Genomic DNA, 22,610 nt, shown 5'->3' with positions numbered 1-22,610 from the left:
AAATCCAACCAAGGAATGATGTCAGAGTAGCTGTCTTGGCAGTTTTTCTGTTCCCCTACTTAGACCCAACTCCTTAGACACAGTCAATTATCAAGTACGCAGAGACAAATGGAGGTGAAGAGATTGTTCAGATCTGTTTCCTGTCACTTGGTAACTCAACTAGGGGACACCCATAACAGCATTCTGCTTATTAATAGGTTTTGTAGTGGGTGAAGAAGCCTAAAAGAAAAATAGCAGTATGAGAATACATAGGACTTTTACCATAGTCCTAGTGCCTAATGAGCAGAAAGTCATGATATACATCATATAAATAATAGCTTTGGGAAGTTATTTTTAAATTAGAATGCTTTTTGGATTATTGATATGGTTAGCCATCTAGGTGTTCCCTTGGCAGGTTGCCATAATATGCAGATTGATCAATGTTCCTTCTTCACATTTCTTTTAAAGTTTGATAAATAAGGAGCGTCTTGGAACAATGCCCTGTAGATCTTAGGCAGTAAATCGCTATTCTATGGCTGCTGAGTTTGGAGCTCTTACAGAACCAAAATGGATTTTGTCATTCATTTAAACAAGACTTTAATTGGTGAATTTCTTAGCATGCACAGAGAACAAGACTAAAAGCCTCTGCAACAGAAAGACTGCCATTCATAAAACAGCTGCCATAGTGGAAAGGCTGGTTTGTTAGAAGACAAACTGAATAAGGCTGAAAGGAAAGCACCCTATCCAAGAACCTGAATAGGATGCTTCTGAACTCAGCCTTCATGAAATAGTTACGCAGGAGCCAAAGTAATGAAGCAGAAAAGACAACATAGCCAAGAAACTTAAGAGCAAGGGAAAGATGGGGTTCAAGCTGCAAATGACAAATCATGCGTTTATCCACCTGATTTTTGTTTATATCTGGCAAAACCTAAAATAAGTCATGTTTTCCAAACAAATTACATTACCCGAATCTTCCACCTTGTGGTATTACAAACCAGGCAACAATGGCAAAGAAAATCCAATTATGTTTTGGTGCTTTATTGACAATCATGACTGTACTCTAAGCAAGTAGAATCTATATCAGCCACTGATAAGTATAACCTTCCATCTGGGCAAGCACAAATTTCGTAAAGTCCTTCAGAACTCTCAGATTCTCCATTTGTTCCTTGAAGCAAGTCTGGCAGTAGCAAATTTTGAGCATCGAGTATCTGCAAGGAAGAAGCACACCAATCTGTTTTGTAGCTGTACCAGTAACAATACAAGAGAAATCTTGCTGTACAACATTTACCAGGTAGAAATATCAAACTCTTTTCAAATATGAGTCCAGTAACAATTTCAGTCTAAAAAGGAGAGAGATATTGGGAAGATATTCAAAAACCACTTGTACAGTAGACTATTTTAGAACAAGCACATTCTTTCTTTCCTTTGATTCCATACTGAACAATTTAATGGAAGCTGTACTTGAGTTTGCAAATGAAAGTTCATAGTCTTCTTTATATTCTTCAATAAGCTCTAATGAGCTAGAAGTGTTCCATATATAGCCTGGGAAACCACGCTGAAAACACTGTCAAATTGTTGAAGAAAGTCTCCTTTACATGGTGCCCAAATCCACCTAGAAAAGTGCTTCAACTGATCCTTGAGTTAACCCAAAGAAATGTTTTCCAAAATTTAACATTTTGGCATGCAGCTGCTTTCATTTATTTAAAACATTTAGGTCCACCACTTCTCCAAGGAGCTTGGAGTAAAAAAAATGTGTAATTTCTTCAGTTTTTTTATTCATAACAACCATGCTGTCAGGCTGAGGAGCAGTGCTTGGATCAAGGTCTTCTACTTCAGTATATGGTGAAGAAGACAAAGAATGTTGTCTATTCTTAATCTGATAGTCAATTGTTATTCCAGTCAATGAGTGCATTTTGTTAACTTACTTAACCTTAATTTACTTCTGCCTTTTTAATTGGCTTATTTCTAAAGAAAGCACTGGGTGGCAGCCTTCTCCTACTTTCATTTGTGACATTCAGAAGCATTCTTAGAAATAAAGGATTGGCTTGAGTCTGGTGCTTTGCTTTACCTAGTATTAGCTTTCCATTTAATTTTTGTTTGTTTAAAAGTACATAAAAATAAAATCAGGTGGGGCTTAGAGCCTAGTGGATTCCAAAGGAGGTTCTGATGGCATCACATTGGGTATCCAGATGCTAAGGAAAATAAGTACCTAAGAACAAACTTCCTCAAATGAAACAGATATAAATATGGATCTGTGCACACACCACAATGTTTAACCCTGTCAAGCTGCAACACAGCAAGTTATACCTGGTTCCACTGGCAATTGCCAGGCACATGACTGATACCTGGCAGAGCACTATATGGTCTGCCCATATCTGTATCTAGCCATCTATTGAAGTTCCCTTACTGCCTTTCCACCCAGCATTACTATGGCTTTGTGCTGCTCAATCAAATTCGGAACTAGTACAGAATGGGAACCTTGCACTGAAACTGTTGATATTTCTTCAAATCTCCCTGGGCATGAAATGTAAGGATTTTTGAGACATGGAACGTTTGGAGAAGTAAGCATTTTAGCATGGGAAATTAATACCACTAAATAGAGAAGGTTGCATTTAAGTAAAAAAAAAAAAAAAAAAAAATCCCTTTGAACACTACGTTTCCTCTTTTTTCCCTCTTCATTTTGTTGACATTGGCAATGTCCTAAGAATATCCTAGGGATTTATATAAAATGAAATAACAGAATTTCTAAAGGAACAATTAGCCTTTGTCACAAACCTGACAAACCTTTCAAGGTCAGTAGTAGTCTTTATTTACTAGGACTAAAATTGACAGTTCAACTTATGTGGCAACCACCCCCCTTGAATACCAATTGTGAACAGGAAATGTATTGATATTCAATAAATCTTTAACATCTCACCATGCCATTGGTACTATGGAACTTAATATCCAAGTGAGAGAGTGCCACAATATCTCCATTTTCTGCTTTGATGTGAATTCCTCTTGGAGCATTCATGGTGAGAGACCGGGTTGGTGATTGAAGTCTAAAACCAATCATAAGAAGAGTTATCTTAACATTACAAGAAATATAGTTTTGTAACTTCTACTTCAATCCAAACAATAACTGACTTTTATAATAATGTCTTCAAAGTGATTTTGGAGGCAGATTTCCTCAATGTGATGTCATCCTGCTATTTTTGCTTGCTTGCTTCACTTACATGGTTTTTATTCCCCAGCCCCCAGCCCCAACAATTTATAATGTGAGAAAATATATCTTTGGGTGAAAGAAGCAAGTTTTTAGAGGCCTTGGATGAATGGGATCACCTTAATAAAATTGAAACCTAAAGGAATGTGCAGCACCCTTGAAGGTGGTATGAACTAGACTGATTGTAAACCCCTTATCACAAACATCCCCACAGCAATGTAAGAGAGGATGTCTTCTTCCTGGCAGTTGGCACCTTGAACAATTTGTTTCTTCCCCTTTGACACTACTGCTTTCCTTATAGATAGCAGTTGTTCCGTCCTTGTAGATAGCAGCTAAGAACAGGGACAGAAAGTAACTTGAGAAGTATTGCTCATTTGGGTATGCCTGCATCATCATATGAATATGTATACATATGTGTTCTTTTCCTTTCCCCTTTCTTGTAGAGCTGTATAAATATCAGGGCATCCATTTTGCCTACAGGGGAGTGCCTCCCACTAACCTTTGGTGGGGTCCCCCTCCAGTATGTACTGCCTAATAAACACTGCAGTGAAGCTTTGATTATTTTGCCTTTGTGTCCTGTGTTTTGATTCCACAATAGGTTTCTCAAAAGATTCATAAATTAAAACTACCTAAAATCAAACTCATTGTAAATAAAACATTAAAATATGTTGGGCTAGTTTGGCTTGTATTTCTAGGAGTTGTAATCCAACATCTGAAAGGCACTAGGCTACGGAAAGGGGCCTGACAGCAGAAGAAGCCAAGAATATCTGCATTTAATCAAGGTAATGCTGAATTTGAAGACTATTTGAAAATTCCATCTATTACGCCTTTAGTTCTAATGGTAGAAAAGCAGGAAGCATACATCTTAAATAATGCATTTGTTTCCCGCTCATTGTAGTAACAATACTGTTAGACTAGAAGAACTGTAAAGGGGATTTATCAAAACTTTGTAATGTAATCAAGGGCAGAATCCAGTCTATAGAAGTGTTCACAAGAAGCAGTTTACTTCTGAATTACTTGCAGGGGATTAGGAGTACATTTTATGCTTACATCCTGCTTGTGAACCTTCCCTAGGCATCAGGTTGTTTTGTGTGACCAAAAGGCTAGACTAGCTGGTGGTTTGCTTTGATCCAGGGGGTTTGCTGCAATCCAGCAGAGATCATCTTAAATGCTTAAAGTAGAATTATAATCTGAATGTTGATTTTCCTAGGCAGTACTGCAAGCCTGATCTAAGGGAGCCTGAGTCATATTCTGTGTATAGCAGTGGTTCTCAGCAACTTTAAGATGTGTGGACTTCAGTTCCCAGAATTCCCCAGCCAGCTACGGCAGCTTAATCATCTAGCTTGACTGAATAACTATGACTGCAAACATCCCTTTTTAGAAACTAGACTCAAATTACATAATTTGCTATAACGAGACATGAGGTGCAGTCTCTGTAGAGTTTATATATATTTGAAAGCTGTGAAAGCTCCTCTTTGAGCAGGTAGCGCTAAAAATTAGTTATTCCCCATTGTCCATTAAATTGGAAAGCGTATCACCCACAGCAGTGTCATTATGCAAAGGACACAAACTGCATCATTTGCTTCATTTGATATCATTTTACAGATTTGTGAAACCCTGCAAAAACAACAGGAATTTTACTCCTTGCGTTTGAAGTCTGTTGCACTGAGCTAATTACTCATCTTCTAAAAAATACCCCGCAAATTAATTCACAAAACCTCAAATGACAAGTAAAGCTATTTGTTATTAAAAAAAAAAAAAATCATTCAGACAACAGCCATGACAATATGTAATACCACAAGGTGGCAGAAAAGAACTACAGAACTTAAGTTTGATATTCTTTCTGTGTTGCTTTCAACTTAAATGCAATGAATTTGTGCACAATCCCGCTTCTGGCCAATGGATCCCTATGGGAGAGTTAAATACTTGCATATACTTTAAGGCAAGATAACACAACAGGTGAACTTAGTAGAGGCGACTTGGTTTTGTAGACCAACCTGATTTGCTCTTTAATACAGGAACATTACCAAGAAATAATGGATGGAACAATTTTTCAAGATGGAACCATTTTTTTCACTTGGCAAACAAAACAAGGAACAATTTTGGGTTGAAGGAAAAAATTAGGCATTTGAATCTTGGAAATTATGGACCAAGTATGGAACAGCAATACTGATAAATCTTCATGGTTGGAAACCAAGGGGACCCTGAATTAAAGCTAAGACACTAAAACTGAACTGTGGAAGTTACGGTATGCACAATAAATGAAATCTTAACAGTACCAAAGTGGGACTCTAACCAGATTATTTCTCATGGTTTTGTAGTAAACAGTGTGCAAGTAGGGTACTTGGGTAAGTAGTATTTGCTACTTCAGCAAGTATTCACATATGTCTACTGCTTAATGGAATCAACTTCCTTTGAGTCTTACAAAGAAGTATATAAATAATCATCCACACCCTGTGGGATTATTTTTAATATAACACCATGTTGATGCTATTTGTTTTAAATAAAATAAAATGTTCTAGTCATCTGGTTCCTTTGCAGCCTTCAATTCACCGGCTCTGCTTGTTCAGGGTTGGGTGTCTGATTTTATTCCTTTGAAACTGTGTCTGATTTCAGTATTGTATGTATGCACATCCCCTAGTGCTACTTTATTAATGCTTCTTGTTACCATTTCTTGTATATGATTTTATTTTTGCAAACTGCCTTGAGAAAGGTTTTGTCCCAAAGGCATCTTAAAACTATTTACAATGAATACATTTTCTAAAACAAAAGGGATCATTTGGCAAATGGATCAGAGGACATTTGGGTAAAAAAAGGACAAAAATTACATATATAAAAAGAGCAAGCCTGTCTGAAGGCTTCCCTAACAGTCCATGCACATAGGTAGATCAGGTTTTGGCTTGGTTAATGCATGAAATAATACATTCTAACTTTCTAAGTAAATAAGGATCAGGATAAGGAAGATGAGATTAACATACCACCTATATTTGAAGCATTTGCACCATGGGCTCCTTCATAACAAGTCTGTTTTTCGGTAATTCAATGCAAGTCATCTCTCAAGTTTTAGCAGTGTCTTAGCGACACTGAATTCTCAGATTGCTTCTTTAACTCTTATTATATGATGGTAGAAGATGACCTAGAGAGCATGATTATTTTATTGATATTGACCATACTTGCTAGTGTTCTCAAAGTTGCAGATATTCTTTTTCTTGGGATTCTGAATGCTGTATATATGGCCAAATGAGAGCTGATCATATTATCTGTAATATCGCTTAGTTACTTAGTTTTTAAATTAGTTTTCAATAACTAATGTGGTAATGTTTTCAATAACTAATGTGGTAACTTGTTCCTCCCAATTAATCCTTTCCCTACTACATTGAGTCCTTCAGTGAACTACTGATTGTTTATCATCTTACTGCTCTACAAGTCTAGTTTTACTGAAGAACACAGCAAAAATTTTGAAATAAATAAATAATAAATGCTTACTCATTTTTGAGAGAGATTCTTACCTGAGGGTTTGATTTTTGACATCATCTCCAAAACCTTGGATAAGTGGTGTTTCTACAGAATGTTCGCAAAGGGCACCTTCTGGACCTGAAGCAGAAAAAACAGAAATGGCCGTGACTTTTAAGTGTCAGATTAAGTGTCCATTACTAGTGGAAAATAACTTTTTCTTAACTACCCACCAAAATATCCAAGGCTAATTCAGAGTACATACTGTCTTTAAAGCATCTAAGATTGTTCCCTATTTTGTTAGCGCATTCATGCATATTAAATCTTTTTTGTTCATTTTTATTGATGAACAAACAAAAAAAGTTCCACAGTAATAACAAGCAGAAAGAAAAAAAAATGCATGCCCGTGTGCACGCATGCGCGCGCGCACACACACACACACAAATAATAAATCTTGATTGTACCATGATTCCTTCTTCATTTGATATTCCTGTTTTGAGAAAATTCAACCTATGTGGCTTTCCAATATATATATACATAAGAGTTGTGCAGTGTTTCAGTTTTAATTCCAAAAAAATGCTTCAGAGTGTGAGGGAGGTTAAATTAACTTAAAGCAGCTGCAGGCAACCTGAGGAAAGCACATTTTGAATACTCTTTTATTTAGGCTGGTTTAAATATTTGGGGATTCAATGCAACACTATGGAGTTTGGAAGCCTTGCGAAACATTAGCATAGCATATGTTAATGAGATGTTAAACCTATACATTCAGAATGAAATATCCACATAACCTAAATGAAAAATTAAAGATATGTGCAGAAGAAACATATTGGATATAAAAGTCACCAAGAAGTAAAATCCTGCTTGGGGGAAAACCTCACTGGAGCAATCTACCCACTGGCTAGCAAATAGCTGGATTAACCTATAAATGGGCCTCCCCATTTGACAATCTTGTTGACCTGATCTACCTGTTGGCTGATACGGAGCTGTGTTAACCTATGAGTGAACTTGTATGGCTGAAAACACAAAATGCTCTCTAGGTCCCCACCTAGGGGCAGAAGCAGACAACTGTAGGCTCTTCATTTCCATGTCTTTGCTCACTCTGCCCATTTCAGCCTACCTCTCTGTTCAGGGCCTCCAGCTTTTCTGGGGCCCAGTGCACCTGTATACACTGTGACCCCTTAAGTTGGCCCTGTATATTACTCTTCTATTAGCAAGAGCTTTTTTAAAAAATGAATTTCCACTGCCATTTGCCAATTGCACATTTCCTAGACCATTCCCCCAGTCCTCAGAAACAGATCTGCAAGGAAGTCAACAGAGCTTTAGAAGTAAGGTAAAGGTGGTAGATATCCCAGATCTGCTTGGATCACAAACAGAAGCTAGTTTCCAAACCAAAGAAAAACTGTTGTGCAGTATTGTCAGATGCAAAGATCTTACAGGCCTTTCATGTTAGGCCATTCAGTACTGTAGGCTGTACAAATAATTCAATGAGGTGCTTCACTCATCAGCCAAGTGAATGATTTGCAAAGCCTTAGTACTCAACTGAATAATGTTGCCTTTATTTTCACTTCCTCAAGTTGTACTCCATTCCTGATAACTTCATGTCCACGTCCAGCAGTTTTCTTAGCAACGGTGTAGAAATGCCATGCCATTTCTGTTTTTTGGGATTTTTTTTTTTTCAGATTTCCAGTGTTGCCAGTGGTCTTCCATCCAAGTATTAACCAGATCTGGCCATGCTTAGCTTTTTTTTTAAGACATGCTACCTATCACCTAGTTAATCATTCATCACTAATAATAAATAATTACTAATTAATCAAAATAAATATTTTAGACCTCAGTGTAAATGCAATTTTGAAGATGTTAATGTAACATTGTAGCTAAAATAGAAAATATCAATAAAATATTCAATATTCTCTTGAATTCATTAATACAAAAAAGTACTATCTGTATAACCAATTTCACTTTCAGATTACAGTTTTTATCTTCTAAATAATACTTTTTGCATAGTTTTAGACTTGCAAGCAAACCTGTGACTCGAAGTTTCTCTGTACCAATTGCAGTGTCACTATCATGCGCTGTAAAAAGAGGCTTTCCATGGAGATTCATGATCTGAAATAGTTGACTATGAAATTGTACCAAGTCTGGATCTAAAAAGGACAAAATATTATTAAATGGACTTTCATTGTTCATGTTTTAAAAATACATACACAGGTACACATTCTCAATGATGCAATATACAGTGGTACCTCGGGTTACGAATTTAATCCGTTCCGTGACTCTGGTCGGAACCTGATTTGTTCGCAACCCGAAGCAAATTTTCCCATAAGGTTCAATGTAATTACAGTTAATCCGTTCCGGCGTCTGCGGCCCACGGGTCAAGGGCGGAAAAACGGCCACGGACCACGCAGCAGGGCAGAAAAACGACTGCGGACCGCGCGGCAGGGCGGAAAAACGGCCACGGATCGCGTGGCACAGGCGGAAAAACGGCCGCGGACCGTGCAGCAGGGCGGAAAAATGGCCGCGGACCACGTGGCACGGGCAGAAAATGGCCGTGGACCACGTGGCACGGGTGGAAAAATGGCCGCGGACCACATGACACAGGCAGAAAATGACTGTGGACCACGTGGCACGGAGGAAAATGGCCGCAGATCCAGTTCGTACCCCGAGGCAGAGTTCGCAAACCGAGGTAAATTTTTGTGGCCGGAGCTGGTCACAACCCGAAAAGTTCGTAAGCAGAGGCGTTCGTAACCCGAGGTACCACTGTATATTTATATGATTGAGATAGTAGGTTTGCAATCCTATACCCAGTTACTTGTGAGTAAGACTCATTGGACTTGTGAGTTGATACATATATTGAACTGCAGTGCAAGTTTAGCATCTGATTATGTTCTCAGTTTCTGGTTTCTTTGATCAGAAAGAGCAGACGGAAAGAAAAATACTTCAGAGATGAGCCCCAAAATAGCCAGCATGCAAAAATATAGCACATAGCTCTTTGTGAAAAGAAACAATATGGACAAAGCAAGCTAAATTAACATTCCAGATTTGATATAATTTGAAATGCTTAATATGCAATACCTTGTATATTTACATAGAATCTTTAATTAATCCAAACAAGACTGCATGCTTAATTATGAATTCATCTATATCTAATCAATATGTATGTAATTTACAGCTTATATAAAATGGCTTAGTAAATTGGATATTGATATCTTCCCAGGAACTAAACTAATAAAGAGGTTTATAAATGAAGGCAAATTATCCATACGTTAATTTTTCAATAATGACAAACATATTTTTCTTTATTTCAGGTATTTGACTAACCAGGGCAACTGGCACATCTAGACTATATATGCCGTATATTATATGAGATCATAAAAAAATACACATTCATTTCTTTGCACATCAAACTTTCTAAATGCAAACTAAAGAAAAAGATATTATACCTACCGACGCTTAATCTGCCCGTGACATTTCCATCACTATTGCGTGCATTCAAAGTCACATTATGAGAAGACTGTAAAAGTAAGGAGGAATCCTAGGATTAAGAGAAAAAAGAATGCAAATATGTAAGACTTTTGGATATACCTTACTGAAAGTAATGAATACATTCACTCTTTACCAACTCTCAGTAACTTACAATGGTAGGAAATGTGGTGGGGCAAGCAGGGCTGCTAATTAGAATCCCTTACTATGCATGACTTTATGTCTTTCGTGTAATGCAGTTTTTCCCTTTTAATCTTCCTATATTTCACTTCTGCATAGTTCTTGACATTATTTTAATCCTCCCCTCCAGGGCATTCTGAGCACTTCAATAGAGCAGGGGCATTTCCAAAATTAAGTTGAAGACTAACTCCTGTAAAATCTATCCTTCTACTTTCCTTTGCCCCACAGGAAGAAAACAGTCACTACTGTCCTGTTTTCTTGCTGTGCCTTAGGGACATGGGGCAGAGGCCTTGAAGCAGGAGAAAGGGTGCTGGCATCTGAGCACACATTGTGTGCTCTGTTTGAATTCTTTGTGGGAGTGTCCCTACCCACATTTTACTCATGTGCTTTTGCATAAGAGCCACTTCATTCACTGCCATATATATTATACTTCATGGTTCACAGTAGCATACTCTTGGCCACAGCTTTGATTTAATAACCAAATCTGTATTTGGATGACATACCAATTTTGCATTTACATTTACTTCAGTTGTCACTGCAGTTCTATAAAATTATAATTAATCTATATGTCCCTCATATACGATCGTTAGTAAATATAAGGCCTGGGTAAATTGGCCTTGATTTCATCTGAATTAGAGATCTGAGATTCAGCAAAAGTATGACTCCACTTGGATTTTCAATTCAAGATTCAATAACAAATTAATTCAATTCTAGCCCTTTTGACATTTGATTTGAAAAACAGTTCACCCATATATTGTAATGGGAAATTATCAACATGCCTACAGTAGCTTAATATTTTTGACAAAATGGGATGGGAAGAGCAGAGCCTTTGCAAGACATAATCCTGTTAAGCTTCAGCTGAAGACCTTCAAGAATTTCACTACAATACTTTTTGGAAAAATCCTTTCTGCACCTATTTTCAGGTAGATATAGCAGGTCTGAAAAAAAAAGGACAGCACAGCACTTTTCAAACTATTGTGCAAAGAATCTAAGTTGTTGTGAGAAACTGCGATGCTCAGTTCCCAATGAAAGCAACTCCCCTTGAAACTAAGGCAGGTTCAAAGAAAAGTTCATTTATTGAGAAGTAGTGTACAGCGTCTAAAGCATTGCTGAAACTAAAGCCCGTGCATGCCAAAAGTTGATTTTACCCCCTTTCCAGTTCACCTTCCCCCTTCTGTCTCTCATTCTCTCTTGCGCATGTCAACGGTTCTCTCCTGGTCTCACGTTGGTATGGCCTTGAGCATTCCTGAGAACCAGATAACAGTCCATCTGTGCCTAACGGTTCACCTTCCAACCTTCCCCCCTCCCTTTCCTTTGTAATGGCAGAAACAAAGCAAGCAAACTAGCAAGACGGTTGATTGATTGTGAGGATTCTGACAGTTGTGTTAAAGCAGTGTAGAAACTGTCCTATTCCAAATTCATTTTTAAAGAAATCTTCAAAAGTCTTACTTTTCCACTTTTCTGGGGTGCGAGGCTTGGTATGACACTAAGAACATCCACTGATTGCTTTTGTGGGGGTGATGTGCTTTTCTGCCTTAGATCCCTGGCCCTTCCTGAATGCCAGGAGAATCGGAACACCTGCTGGCAAGTTTGGTCCTTCCTAGGAAAGACTCCCTCAAGACCAGCAGGACCCAGTTGGGTTAGGAAGCAGCATTTTCACTTTTTATTCCCCTTCTAGACGAAGTCCTTCAGTTTTAACATGTAGGTATCCCATTTTAAATGTTAAAAACAGTTAACATTTGGGTGATAGCCTTAAATGTTAGCTTGGCATCCATTCACTTTTATTGACAGATGTAAATGTGCCCCAACAATGCAGAATTTAAAAGTAAGGATTGACCCATTAGTGCATATTCATTTGATCAAAGAGTGCATACTGCCTTGAGCCCATATCGACAGAGCTGAGTTGAATGTTCAGTTGTGTTAGCACAGATATGTAATGTTCCATTAGCAAAAACCAAAAACATAAGGCTTGTGGTTGGGTACCTTCAAGAAGCTGCAAACTGAGAAAGTGAATGAAGACCAAATAAATTTGACTTTGCCACCACAAAAAAACCTCTAGTAATGATATACAATGATAAAACTTATTAGCTAGCTATGCTTCCCAATGTTGGGAAGCCCATCATCCAATCAGTCCCTCCTTAGCCTTCTTCATATATGTTTATGTGTGACAGAAAGTGAAATTACAGAACTGAATATGGCTGGAGCAATGCCAGAATCAGCAGAAAGACATCAGATCTGTGAAGTGCTTCAAAATAAACACCCTTAAGCACTTTTAGTCATGTGATACGTTTTGCTGCTTTAAATCAGGTCTCTGCTTCAATTTGCAAAGCTACTTTGTAGTGCTGATTTTATTGAAATTCTATCAAATCAAAACAGACTTTGCACAACTGTAGTAAATATTATTTCTTTTCAGACAAACCACATCATAATTCTATGCATATTTGCTCAGAAATAAGGCTTGTTAAAATCAGTGGGATTTGTCCCCAAATATCTGTGCATAGCTTCGCATCATTACCTTTCTGGAGTGAATTTCTTTGACGTATAATGGATATAAAAATTCAGATTCCCCTTCTAGACGAAGTCCTTCAGTTTTAACATGTAGGTATCCCATTCCAGTCTGGAAATGTAAAAAAACGTAAGTTTTAACAGCATGATATTAGTTATGTAAGTCATTGTCAAATTCTTTCCAAGATACCACATTTATCTTTTTCGAAATGCTGTATAATTTACTCATGAAGAACATCTCTGATGAAAAAGAAAGTCAGAAGATAAACATCTTATGAACAGAAGAAAGATGGTCATAAAAAGCATCTTCTAATGCAAGGTTTTCATAAGAGCCATCTGCAAGAATGCCCAACCTGCAAGAGGCACTGCATATATAAAAAGGTGCTGCACGTAAGGACTTCTTCTCCAGTCCAGATACCAGCAATGTATACCCCAAGCCCTCTTCAAAAGCACTGATTCTAAGAAACAATATAAGTTGCATGATAGAAAGGCTAGAAGTTGTCAATTTGTTCCTTTTCTCCTTTTGGATTATTATCATATATTATTGCTCTTTGAAAAAGACTTCTATATTCATCACTGCTTGGCATGCAAATAAATCTACCTGGTATCTGTCCCATTAAGGATTTAGGTATTTGATCAACACAGTAGCACTTCCTTACATGAAGAATTTCAGTAACTGACTCAGAAATGATGAAGTCCACATAAGGATTAAATAATGAATTTAAAGAAATACAAGTCAATGAACACAACTCAAAGCATGTTAACACTGTGTTAAATAAGGCTTACTCTGGAGTATGTTTGAGACTGCAGCCTCTGGTTGGGATCACATATCACATAAGCAATGGCTTCTTTAATATATTATGGGTTAACAAACCAAAATGACTGACTGTTAGCAATACTGTGATTTGAAAAGTACATAGCTGGGGGGTCATACATCAGGCTCAACTAAAACAAACAAAAAACACATAAAGACTTAGTGTGATATACAAACTCAGCTATTGAAACAGGATAGAAGCAGGGGAAAATATCACATTTGCTGCAAATAACTATGTTAAAACTAGATATTAGACAGAGGATCTGTGTTCAAGGAAGCCTTTCATGCCATAGAAATAACGTGCTTCCTCTCAGTGTTGATCACTGAGGGCCAATTTGCTCTAACCTAATTGCCTTGCTCCTAGAAATGGTGCTTCTGCTCTTTCAAAGCTTTGCACAGCCCTATATATGTATTTTGGTCTTTGAGTAATGTTTAAGTAAAGAAACACATTAAAGAAATAATGAAATCTTGTAGCCCAGTACACTGACTTTCAAGAGGAGTGCAGGGGATGGGGGAAGGCACAATAAAACAATAGTAAAACAAAAGACAGTAAATAAAAGACAATACAGAAATCCCTGAGAGTTTAAAGACTTGAAAAAAATCAAAGGCAAGAGACTTGTCTTTCGCCAAAGGCGATGGTTCTTTTTATATTTATAAAGATTCAGAAGCAATGAAGACACAAGTGGAGAGAAGTTAAATGATCTTTATTAATAAGCAGGCATTAATACATTACCAAGCAAGCAGCTTTCTTCAGTCTGTTGTCGGGAGCCCCAGTAATGACAACGAAGAGACCCCAATATAGCCAGCATGCAGCACCTTCCCGGATTAGGTCTGCATCGAAGCCCACAAGAGTAGAACTTTGAGGCTTTTTATCCTTAACTTAGAGGATCACTACGTGCAACTAAGGATGGCATGATAATTAATTACACCTGTTGTTTGCACGTCTTAAGATATTTCAAATTCCTCCAAAAAATAAGCTAAAGCCTAAAGCGGGTGGACAGCAGCCAACCTCATCGTTCCTGGTATACTCCCAAATTCCAAGGTTGTACCATCCTTAGCTAGTAACCATTCATGCAAAACAACATTCAGCTAAATAAATTTAACTCTTGATAGCTACTATGGCTCAGGAGACCCCAGGAGCAGAAGAGACAATTGTGGCAGACCAGTCCTGTCTCCTCGATGTACAAAAGTCTTCTGATAGTTTTCCTCTACAACTTGACACTGCAAAAATATTGGAACATTGAAAGCACATTCCATAAATCGTTGCCCAACATTTGCTGGGGAGACTATTCCACAGCAATCTTTCTCAACTGGGGTTCCAGTTTCTGTGAAAGGTCGCTAGAGGTTCCGTGAGAGATTATGATTGAAAAAAAATTTTTTTTTTAATTTTATGCGCCTTGCAGTGCTAGCTAGCACTGAATTTTGCATACCATGACTCAGTTACAAAGCCTGCCGCTTTGCTATTGATGTAAATGTAAAACGTGGATTTTGTAGGTTAGAAATAAATTGTATTATGAAGTTTTTGTAGTTTCTGTGATTTTTATATAGGGGTTCCCTGGGATCTGAAAATTATTTCAAGGGTTCCGCTAGGGTAAATAGGTTGAAGACTGTAGAGTGTCATCACAGAGAAGACCTTGGATATGACAGTAAAAATATAAGCAAAAGCAACAGCAAAAACCCAATTAAAGGAAAAAGAACACTTACTGGTGAAAACCACATTACTTTAAGAATCCAAATTGTCAGAGCAAGATTCACAACTAGAATGATGATCAGGAGGAGGATAAATAAATAAAGGCAGCGTTTTCTCCAGCCATAAATGCCAACATTGTAGACATACTGAGGTTCTGGTCTCTGTATGTTAGTACCTGGCGTTGTTGAACTATACTGTTCACGTACCATTTGCTGCAAAAAAAGAAATGGACACAATTAAGTTAATCAATTTATTAAAAATAAATATTTCAAAGAGTGCATTCTGCTTCAAGTTTGGAAATTGAACTAATAATTAAAAGTAGATTTGTAAGAGCTGTGTTGTTCTGATGACCCTCAAACAAAATAGCCAGGTAACACTGCTGATTAATAAAAGCGTTGGTTATCTAATTTCACTTAATAATGGTGTATCATATCTTATGAGCAATGAAACATTTAAAATAAAATATTTAAGGGCGAAGAAAAAAAATTACAAATAATTCAGACTGGCATGGAATAAAAAGTAACAGAAACTTGTTTAAAGGTAGGTAAAGTTTCATTTGAGTCAAGCTGCATGTAGTCCTCACATTACAACCCTAAATGGGACTGGCAACTCTGTCACTAAGTGATCCAGTTGTTAAGTGAAACATTACATGATGGCTCCGCTTAGCAATGGCAGTTCTGGCAATCCCAGTTGCTGTCACTGAGTGAATCCCATGCAGTCGTTAGGTGAGGACCCAACTAGATGCAAGTCATTCTTGGAAAAAGGTAAAAGATTGCCTACACTTCAACTCCCCCCATCCACCTATCTCCCCCCTGCCTTTTTTGCTGCCCGCCTACTCACTGCCCCCACTGCCCAGCCCTGCCTGCCACTTTCATCCCTGCCACACTGCGCGCTGCTGCTGTACTTGCTGGGGCCTTCTTTTGGGTGGGTACAGCTGGGGCTTTCTCTCATGCACTGTCCAGGCCTCCTTTCACACACCAGCCAGGGCTTTCTTTTGTGCGCTAGCCAGGGCCTCCTTTCACAAAAGAAGGACCTGCCATTGCGTGAAAGATGGCTGGTGTGCGAAAGAAGCCTCTGGCTGCGCCGGCGCAAAAGAAGGATCCTTGGCAGGGCATGGAGGCCCTGGCTGGCACATGAATAGAGACCCTGGCCAGCTCATGAAAGGAGACCCTGGGCAGCACATGAGAGAAGCCCCAGCCGGCATGCAAGAGAAAACTCTGGCTGCACCCACCCAAAAGAAAGCCCCAGCAAGTACAATAGTGGTGTGCAGTGCAGCAGCTGCAACAGCGGCGGGCAGGGCTGGGCAGTGGGGGCAGTGGGTAGGTGGGTTAGATAAGTCAGGGGGCTGGTAGACACCTTTGGGATTTTTGAGAATTATCATCACACACAGGCACCTGAAGAATTGCTCCCTTGCAAAGTGCTGTTTTTATTGGGGTGCCACTTTGAAGGGGCCCTTCAAATGAAGCTTAAATGGAAGCAACCCTTAAAGTAACATATAGCCCTGCTCTCTGTTCCCTTTGCTAACTGTTGTCTTCTTCATGGACAGGTGGGCACACTTTAAACATCACTTTTTGGAGCTCACTGGAGGCCCAGAGACATTGTTGCAAATAAAGTTAATGCTGGACTCTGTTTTTCAGCATACATCACCCAGAGTCACTTTTATGGGAGATGGGCAGCTATATAAATATGATAAATAAATTAATAAAATCTCCCCATTGTTTTAATTAGAAGTATCCAAAGATGCAATATTATGTACAAATAATAATGGGTCAGGGGGACTTGCTGGCATCAAGGGAAGAATCTATAGGCACACTCAGCCCTAAACACTGCAGATCCCAGTCCTAGATATTCAACTGACCTTAACTGACAGTGTACAGACAAAAATCAGTTATGGGGTAGCATTTTAAAAAATAAATCCTAAAAGAAGAGCCAAATGATAGATTCCAGAGTTACTTCCTTACCACCCCAGTTGGTCCCAGATGGATTTCTAGAAATCTGAACAAATATGGAGGGTACCAGGTTAGGGAAGTCTTCCTTAGATTATTCTTGATACAGGAATGGTGATCCATTAATGAGAACAAGTTTCCTTAAATTATAATATGAAGTGCAACAAGCATATGCATTTGTGGAACTAAAATGTAGCTAATGCATCACACAAGGCAGTTAACATGACTAACAAATATTCAGTTTCCATGAAAACACAACTGAAAGTATACAATGTTATACCCAAGCCCTTATATGGCAAAAAAACCCAAAAACCCATTATTAAGTAACATGATCATTTTTCTTCTCTCTATGAAAGGTTAGCCTTGCAGTTATAGACATTTGGTGCATGGAAAAAAACTGGAAACGAGGTAGGCTTTTCTAGCAAGGAAAAGAGGCAGTTCATTGCACTAAAAGCATGCTGCCCCCCAAGGAGTAACATGTTTTATTTTGATATTGCTATTTATTCCACTGCACATACGTAATGCCAAGGACACAAAGTCAGAGTCAGATGTTGTTCAACTCAGGGTTTAACCACATTTGCACAGTTACTATAATCTAAACTTACAAAAAATAACTTGTGTTCGTGTTTCAAGTTAATATAATAACAATCTAATGGCAGAAAAAAAGGCAGAACTGAAAGAACTGTCATACTTTAAAAAAACCCAGTCTATTAATGCTTTATATTAATTGTTTTATGATTCGTAATACCCACACTGCTTGCCTAAAAGACTTACCTTGGAAGATTTTTAAAAACAGCACAAACTGCAGATCTAACTAGGATCAGACGCCTTCAGCCTGACAATGAATTTCTACACTTGGACCCACGGTGGAAAATATTTTAGGCGTGGCTGACCTTGTTTACATGTTTGGCCACATTTCACATTCCATTGCCCTTCGCTGGCGGCATGGACAGGGCTAATTTTATTCTGTGACAAACTAGCTGGTGCTGCACTAATGCTTTAGGAGGTGAAAGGCTGGGTATAATTTGTATTTTCAGAAGGGTATACCTCTTATTAGAATGTTCATACTACATATTTATACTACCCTGAAGAGGGGGGGAAACCCCACTGGACTGTTAGCTATCTAAAAAGGAAGAAAACACTTAACTCTGCTGATATTCAGTGTACTGAGATAAAAGTCCAGACATTGTTGTAGACATACAACAGGAGCACACAACCTTTGGGAGTCAGAAGCCTGCAGTTGGCCTGGAAGTATTTGCTGGGTTAGGGTTAGGCACTCTCCGAAAATAGGTAAAACCAACACTAAGAAGTGGGCAAGCCCAGGAGAAAAACTAAACCTGATCTAACTGAAATGCATATCTAATGCGATTACTCCACAACCGTGTATTTAATAATTCTCTGTTAAATTAAATTAAATTCTGTTAAATTAAGAATTATTAATAGTGAGAAACCTTCTCAGTTTGGAGCAATATACAGATGGCTGGGGCTAGGAGCAGCCAACATTTATTTATTTAAGAAACTTATATGGCTGCCCATTTTAAGAAACACAACTCTGGGTGGCTCATAACAGTTATATAAAGTCAATCATCATAAAAAGGGAATAAAAACAAAAAGAAGGAAAAGGAAAAGGAAAAGAAAGAGAAAAATAAAAGAAATAACCCTGTGCAACTATCAACATTCAAGCACAAATGATCCCTTCACACACACATACAAACACATACAGTAGACATACAAACGGACAAACTGATCTCATCTTTTAAGCCAGGAGTGGGAATCTTTTAGTGGCAGGCCAAGAAATCCATTTTTGGGGATGGCTGGGGCTGTAATAATTGGGTACCTAATACAAAGCGGATAAAACCAAGATTTTCTGTGGGTTTTGCCTGGAGGGGCTGTTGGGGGGAAGTTTGGGAGTTTTTCTATGAGCCAACACTACAAAGGTTTTCACACGGTGAATCGCACCTCAAAATGTCAGGTAACTAAGTTGCTAATCTTAGCAATAACTATAATAAAATAGCTTCAAGGGCCGCAAAAACAGACTTCAGCATTTTGAACGAGGTGATTGGACACATGATAATCATTCCTTCTTCTCAACAATTTATTGGTTTCCTACTGACATTAGCAGCAGGAAAATAATAGTGTGACTTGCTCCAACCAATTGATAGGCTGATTGGTGAGAACTCTTTTCTGCTACTGTGTTCTGATACATTGCAAGTAATATTTATTCCTGCCAATTCTATTACCTTTTTGTTTATATCTCTAATTGCTGGCAAACAATTCCCACAGTCAGATCACCTGAGTGGCATACTGTATCTACATGTGAAAGGATCGGAACTTCTGTCGCTATAAATATATCCCCAAATTATGAAACAACAATAAGCCTTAGCAGTCTTCTTTCAACAGTAACTAAATGAGATTTTTAAAATCTCCACCTGGGAGAAAGAGAATGAGCATAATATTAAGTTATACTGGAAATAAAAGCGATTTTAAAAGAAAAAATATTTGCACTCAACAAGATAACTAATTTTATTCAAAATGAGTAGGCTAATAAAAGTTACCTATCCTCCCCATTCTATGCCAGTGACCTGAACTTTGCGTATTTGGAAATCCTGCAAAGAGAAGCAAGAAGAATTTATTTAAAGTACACTTGTTAGATCACATTACCTATAATGTTCAACTGATAAAAATAAAGACAAAGTTTAGGGGTTGCTAAATGAATTTTGGATAACTGGAAAACTTGCTCAATATTTTATGAGCTTGTATCTTGCCCTAATATGGATATTAAAAAGGACTGCTATATTTCTGCTTTGTGAACCACAATGGCCTCTCCTGGTTTAATAGTTTGAATCGCCTAGCCAAATTACAGCATTTCTGTTTAGTGATATAGCTTTATATCTCACAAAACTTATTTTCTATAATAAAAAAAAGCAAATCCAAAGTACAGAATCATATTCAATTGCCTACCTATTTTCATCTGAAGAAAAATTGAGAAAGATTGTATTGAAATGAAAGATGCCATAAATCTGCATGCATGTGAATACTATGGTAACAGTTAAAAAGAGAAATTGCAGTAAAACGCAGCCAATGCGAGGAAGCCCAAGAGCAACTGTAGGGTTGTAGAAAAAAATTAAGGCCCCCACTCTTCTGACACACAGCTTAAACAGGTCAAAATACTGTGCCAGCCCTGATGTATTTTATTTCCCTTTCATTGGAAATAGTGGGAAAGAAAAATAAAAACAAAGCCACTATAAATGGACAATTAAAAACCCTAAAAGCTCCATTCCACTTTTTGCTCTTCTGAGATGAAGCAGAGAAAAAAGGGATTCCTCTGCAAAATGTCTTCATTTCTACCTGACCAGGCTCCAAGAGTGAGCAAACTGTAGCTCCTTTTTGGTGGTTCCAGCTTCCATTTAGTAGCCCTTGGAACTGGCTAAAAGAGCATCACTAAAATTGGGTAGCAAACTGGGGTGGGCATGAACACAGCAGCCTAGTGCTCTTTCTATGGCTTCAGATTCCACTAAAGAAATTCAGCAGTAAATCAACAAGATAAACCAGGAGGATTTTTCACCTTGTATCTTAAATTTATAAGCCACCAAAGACCAAGATTTTCAGCCATGTCTTTTAGCAACCGGGGGATGGGGGTGAGAAGGAAGCCATGACCATGACATAAAGTTCTCTGAGAATGATTCCACCATGTCACTGTTATGACATTTTGCTACTCTTGTAACATCCCCCACCCAATTTTTTTTTTAAAGGAGCAGTTCCTAGGTACAATCCCCCAACAACAAAATAAAACAATCCCTGATTTAGGCTAGTAAACCACTATCCATAAAGATAATTCAACACTGCTTGTCATTAACTGCAGTTTATAGTTACATTCTGACTTAGGGCTTTAGAAATCCCAGCCATAGATGATGAATTAGGTGGGGATAACTCAGTACTAATTTCAAGTCTCTCTTCTGTGAAATTATTTTAATTATTTAAAGTACTTTAAAATAGATGCCACAATTTAGGAAGGATATTGACAAACTGGAGTGTGTCCAGATAAAAGCAATCAAGATGATAGGGGGCCAGGAAAGAAAAATCTGTGATTTATGGGTAAGGGCTGTTGGGTATGTTTATCCAGAAAAGAGAAGACTGCATGGAAGCAGAGTAACTATTTTCAAGTATCTGAATGGCTGTGAAGTAGAAGACAGGCAGAATTGACCAGACTTGTTCCAGAAGAACAAGGACAAGAAATAATGTATTGAAATTGCGAAGAAATGGATTTTGGTTGGACATCTGGAAAAATTTCCAAATAACAAAAACTCTTCAACAATGGAAAGACTGACTCAGAACGTGGTGGTCTCGCTCTACTGGAGGTGTTTAAATTGAGGCTGGATGCCTTCTGTCAGGGATGCTAATGCTATAGTAGAGGATTCATGTGTTGAACAATATGATCTCCAACTTCTTTGAAGTCAGTACAATTGAGATGCAATGGTAAACAGTGTGAAATATGTATTTTATACACACACACACACATATATACACACACGTATTTTGCACTGTTTATCATATACAGATATTTATTTATTAAACTAATGTATATACAAAAATAAAGAAATCAAAATTAAGAATCTAAAATGTCCTTAATCTTCATTCTCCTTATATATTTTTTCATTGCATTCAACAGATCAGGATGCTGTAACTCTAAGAAAACTATTCTAACTTCTACTGTACTTACTTATTTTTTATTACTTATTTGTCAGAATTATATCCTTGAATTTCAAAAGGTGAAGATAGCATACATAGTACTCCCTCCTCCAATTTTCCCACAGAAATACAACTTTGTGAAGGTTTGGCTGAGAGTGATTGACCCCAAATCACCCAGTGAGCTTCTATGGCTGACAGTGGATCTGAGCCTGTCTCCTCCTAGTTCTAATCCAAGCCTTTAACCACTACACCACACTATCATTACCCTAAGGAAAAGCAGAATATCTCATAAAAAATTAAAGATAAGGTACCAGCCACCAGTCATCCTTTTTCCAAATGCATGCTTTTTTATTTGTCATATAAAAGACATAATACTGTGGAGTTTGTTCAACATCCATCCATCCATCCATCCATCCATCCATCCATCCATCCCATCTCACCCCTATGGGTAGTATGTGTCTCTAAGGTTGGGCTGAAGTCATAATGGCAACCTAGGCATATATATGTAGCTTCCCTGGAAGTGACTTAAAAATGATTTGCCCTTGTCTTCTTCCAGGATTTTGATTTTTGAGTTCCCAATCTAGTTTATAGCCCTGGCATTTTGTGATGGTCTCTCATCCAAGTTGTAATCAGATCTGTGCCTGCTTCACATTTTCAAGATCACCTAGGTGC

The 22,610-nt window shown here is 37.9% G+C and overlaps 1 protein-coding gene across 1 annotated transcript; it reads right to left on the bottom strand.

Annotated features, from left to right (window-relative positions):
- Window positions 1–996: 996 nt before the first annotated feature.
- On the bottom strand, window positions 997–18,179 carry SGCG (sarcoglycan gamma). The gene is made up of 8 exons (XM_007422528.3): window positions 18,024–18,179; window positions 15,318–15,515; window positions 12,810–12,911; window positions 10,079–10,166; window positions 8,659–8,778; window positions 6,691–6,775; window positions 2,897–3,020; window positions 997–1,187 (listed from the first exon to the last, which is right to left on the bottom strand). Exons 2-8 carry the CDS (start codon window positions 15,510–15,512, stop codon window positions 1,017–1,019), a joined length of 885 nt encoding a protein of 294 aa, XP_007422590.2. The 5' UTR covers window positions 15,513–15,515; window positions 18,024–18,179; the 3' UTR covers window positions 997–1,016.
- Window positions 18,180–22,610: the final 4,431 nt, after the last annotated feature.

This window comes from Python bivittatus, unplaced genomic scaffold (assembly GCF_059951505.1).
Source record: "Python bivittatus isolate LINGU-HERP-01145 unplaced genomic scaffold, Pbiv_v1 ctg000340_np1212, whole genome shotgun sequence".
Taxonomy (NCBI): domain Eukaryota; kingdom Metazoa; phylum Chordata; class Lepidosauria; order Squamata; family Pythonidae; genus Python; species Python bivittatus.
This window is presented reverse-complemented; position numbering and strand designations above follow the sequence as displayed.